The sequence below is a fragment of the Glycine soja genome, chromosome 15 (assembly GCF_004193775.1).
Source record: "Glycine soja cultivar W05 chromosome 15, ASM419377v2, whole genome shotgun sequence".
Taxonomy (NCBI): domain Eukaryota; kingdom Viridiplantae; phylum Streptophyta; class Magnoliopsida; order Fabales; family Fabaceae; genus Glycine; species Glycine soja.
In genome coordinates this window covers 8,939,208-8,942,563 of record NC_041016.1, presented here as the reverse complement: position 1 = coordinate 8,942,563, position 3,356 = coordinate 8,939,208, and the positions used below count along the sequence as shown (strand labels likewise).

Below are 3,356 nucleotides of genomic sequence, written 5' to 3'. Positions count from 1 at the left end.
CACTAAACAATAAATCATAGCAAACCCTTTAAAAATTATATAATATATATTTATTTATAAAATTTTATATTAATCTAAATGATTTGAAACTCTATTTATGTATACCAAAGTTAATGTAACCTACTAACCTATACTTTTAAAATACTTGAAAATAACACTCATTTGATTAATTTCAAATCCAAATAAACTCAGCCACACCTTTCTCGCTCCCTTTTCTCCTTTAATTAAAAAATATATATATAGTTTCAACTTTCAAGCCCAACGTTGCCAACAGTGTATGTGAATTTTGGATCGGTTTGGCATGAAAATTTCAATAACTTTTTTATCAGTAAAATTCCATCGTAAATAATATCAACAAATTTATAATAATTTAGGTAAACTAGATCTCTTTGACTCAATCATCTTTTAATTTAATACTAAAATATTAATCACGAGAAAAAACGACTTAAATTTGAAATGAAAGTTTGAACTAGAACAAGTTTCACCTCCACGCAAGGTTAAAAGTTCACGATCTAAATAACAAGTTATGGTAAAATTATATATTACTTTCGACTAAATTGAGCTGAAATTAAAGAAATACAAATTTTGTGTTTATAAAAACTAAATATCAAGAAGATAAATCAAGTCTGCTCACGATAAAGCATTATGCAGATAACGATATAGAATTGATATAATAATAATAACAATAATAGAAGTGACAACTTCATGTGAGGGAGTAAAAAGGCCATCATAGATTTTATATATAGGCCAAACCAATCCCACCAAACAAAACCCTATGACGTACTTGCGGCAGTTGTTGGCGATGTTATGATGGCTCAACTTAGAAAGAGAAATCACCAAAAAAATAATAGAAGGAGAAGAGAGTCTGAGAATTTGAGAATTCGTTTATGATTTGATTTTTTTTTCTTTATTACATAATAAGAAAAAAAATAATTATAAATTACAATACAAATAATTACTATTTATATTTTTAGTATATATATTTTTTTAAAAAAATAATATTCTAGTAAAATTCTTGGAACTATTTTTAGCCAAGTTTTCCAAACAAAAAAATCGTGAGAAAATTTAGTTTTGCTGGGATAATTTTTTTTATTTCAACAAAAATATCACAGTTACTGTTATTAGACTATTTAATATAAAAATAATTAAAGTAATTAATAAAAATATTACGACCAACCAAACGATAATCTTGCTTAAGACACCATCACACACTACATCTAGACACACCTCTCAACTAAAAATTTGAGTGTTGATGGATCAAGTTAAATTACTTTTGAAAAGAAAAATAATTTAATCCAGTAACTTTAAGTTTCTTAATCTATTATTCAATCAATTTAATTTTATAATTTAAATACAATCTAATTAAAAGTACTTTGAATTGAATTAATTTTTAGTTTTTTATTTTTATTTTTTTCGAAAAAAATATTTAACAAATTATAAAATATACAATAAACATAATAAAAAATTTAAAATATCAAATATATCATCTATAAGACATTATATGATTAGCAATAGTATAATTTTTTAACAATATACTATTTAAAATAAATATTCAGAACTTGGTAAATATATTTAATAATGTTATAAAGATATAAGAGATAAAAATATAATCATAAATAATGTTATAAATTTATAAATAAAATAAATACATAAATATGAGTTCAGTTTTAAATTTTTTTATTTTTGGTTTCTTTGATTTGTAATTTTTTATTAGTTTAATATAAAGTACATGAATTTTCTTTTAAATGAGAATGTTTATTGAAGAAAAGGACCATACACATAAATAATGTGATTAAGTCAAATAACGCGTAATTAAAAAGACCCAAACTCGCGTTTTGGTGATTGTTATTTTTCTCTTTTCTTTCCTTAAACAAAGTGATAACAGTAACAGCACTGCAATAAGATATATGAAATCCCTACAAGCAAAGGGGTTCAAAACCAGAAGCAGATGAGAGACATGGTCCCATCACAACACTGCCCTAATAACAAGCCTACACTATGTCACTCATAACATAAAGCAGTGGAACATTTCCCTAACCCAAAATCTACGTCACCAACCTCTCCAATATTTAGCAAAAATTAAAAAGTGCCATAAATAACAAGCATACACAATCTAATTAATTTATTATATTTTTCATATTGAATGATTAAATTTAATTTTTTATTTTTTTAAAATTAACATATCAATATCTCATGCTTTCAAAAAAAAAAAATAGTAATTTTTTTAAAAGAAAAAGGAGACCCTCATTAATTGATTATGAACTGTCCCAACCCTTCAAAGTCCAAAGCTCTCTCCCATTTTCTCTCTCTTTCTGTTCAGCGTTAGATAAGAAAAAAGAAAAGAGAAGAGTAACCAACGCACCACACCACACCACAACACTTTCTCTCTCTTTCTATCACCAGCTTCTCCCTCCTCATGAAGAAGCTCTACCATAAAGGGACGGTTCACCCGTCGCCACCCCTCATCTCCGACCAACTCTCCTTCCTCCCGGCGGCCATCCTCACCCTCGCGGCGGCGCTCTCACCCGAGGACAGAGAAGTCCTCTCCTACCTCATCTCCTGCTCCTCCTCCGCCACCTCCACCTCCACCTTCTCCGGCAACGCGCGGCGGAAAACCGGCGCGGAAACCGAACATTCCCCTTCATTCAGCTGCAGTTGCTTCTGCTGCTACACGAGTTACTGGGTTAGGTGGGACGAGTCACCGAATCACCAGCTCATACACGAGATCATCGACGCCTACGAGGATTCGCTTTCGAAAAAGGGCAACAAGGGTAAGAAGAACGGTAAGGGAAAGAAAGAGAAGAGGAACAACAAGAAAGGGTGTAGTAGCACTACTACTAGTAGTAATCACACGCACGAGCACGCGCATTCGAGCGAGTTGAAGCGCTCCGAGTTAGCGAGTTCGCCGAGTCGCGAATCGGCCGAGTCGGAACCGGTGGTGGAGATTCACACTAATATTAGTGGCGATGAAAGTTGTGAAGGGGTTGTGGTTGAAGAGAAAGGGTCGGTGAGAAGGTTCATGAGTTTCGTTGGTGAAAGGATTTGGGGCGCGTGGGGACAGTGAGCCAATGAATGATGGATGAATTCCCAAGAGAAAAAATAATGAAAGAAGAAAATTAGATAATGAAGAGAAAAAAGAAGAGGAAAGGTAGGTTTAGATTTTAAGATTTACACCTCCTCTCTTATTTTCTTTTTTCCTTTTTTTTTGTACATTAATCACTGCTACTACCCTGCAATGTCTAAAAAGAAATGGCCGTTTGGTTTTGTAATTCAGGGTTTTTTTTTTTGTTATATATAATCTCTCAATCAAGTCATAATACATATCAAGTTATGAATCCTCTTGTTTCATTTTTCAA

At 31.2% G+C, this 3,356-nt stretch overlaps 1 protein-coding gene across 1 annotated transcript; it reads left to right on the top strand.

Moving 5' to 3' along the window:
* The first annotated feature begins 2,264 nt into the window (after positions 1–2,264).
* Positions 2,265–3,356, top strand: LOC114386763. Its single transcript, XM_028346805.1, has one exon. The coding sequence runs from the start codon at positions 2,417–2,419 to the stop codon at positions 3,062–3,064; it is 648 nt and encodes a 215-aa protein (XP_028202606.1). The 5' UTR covers positions 2,265–2,416; the 3' UTR covers positions 3,065–3,356.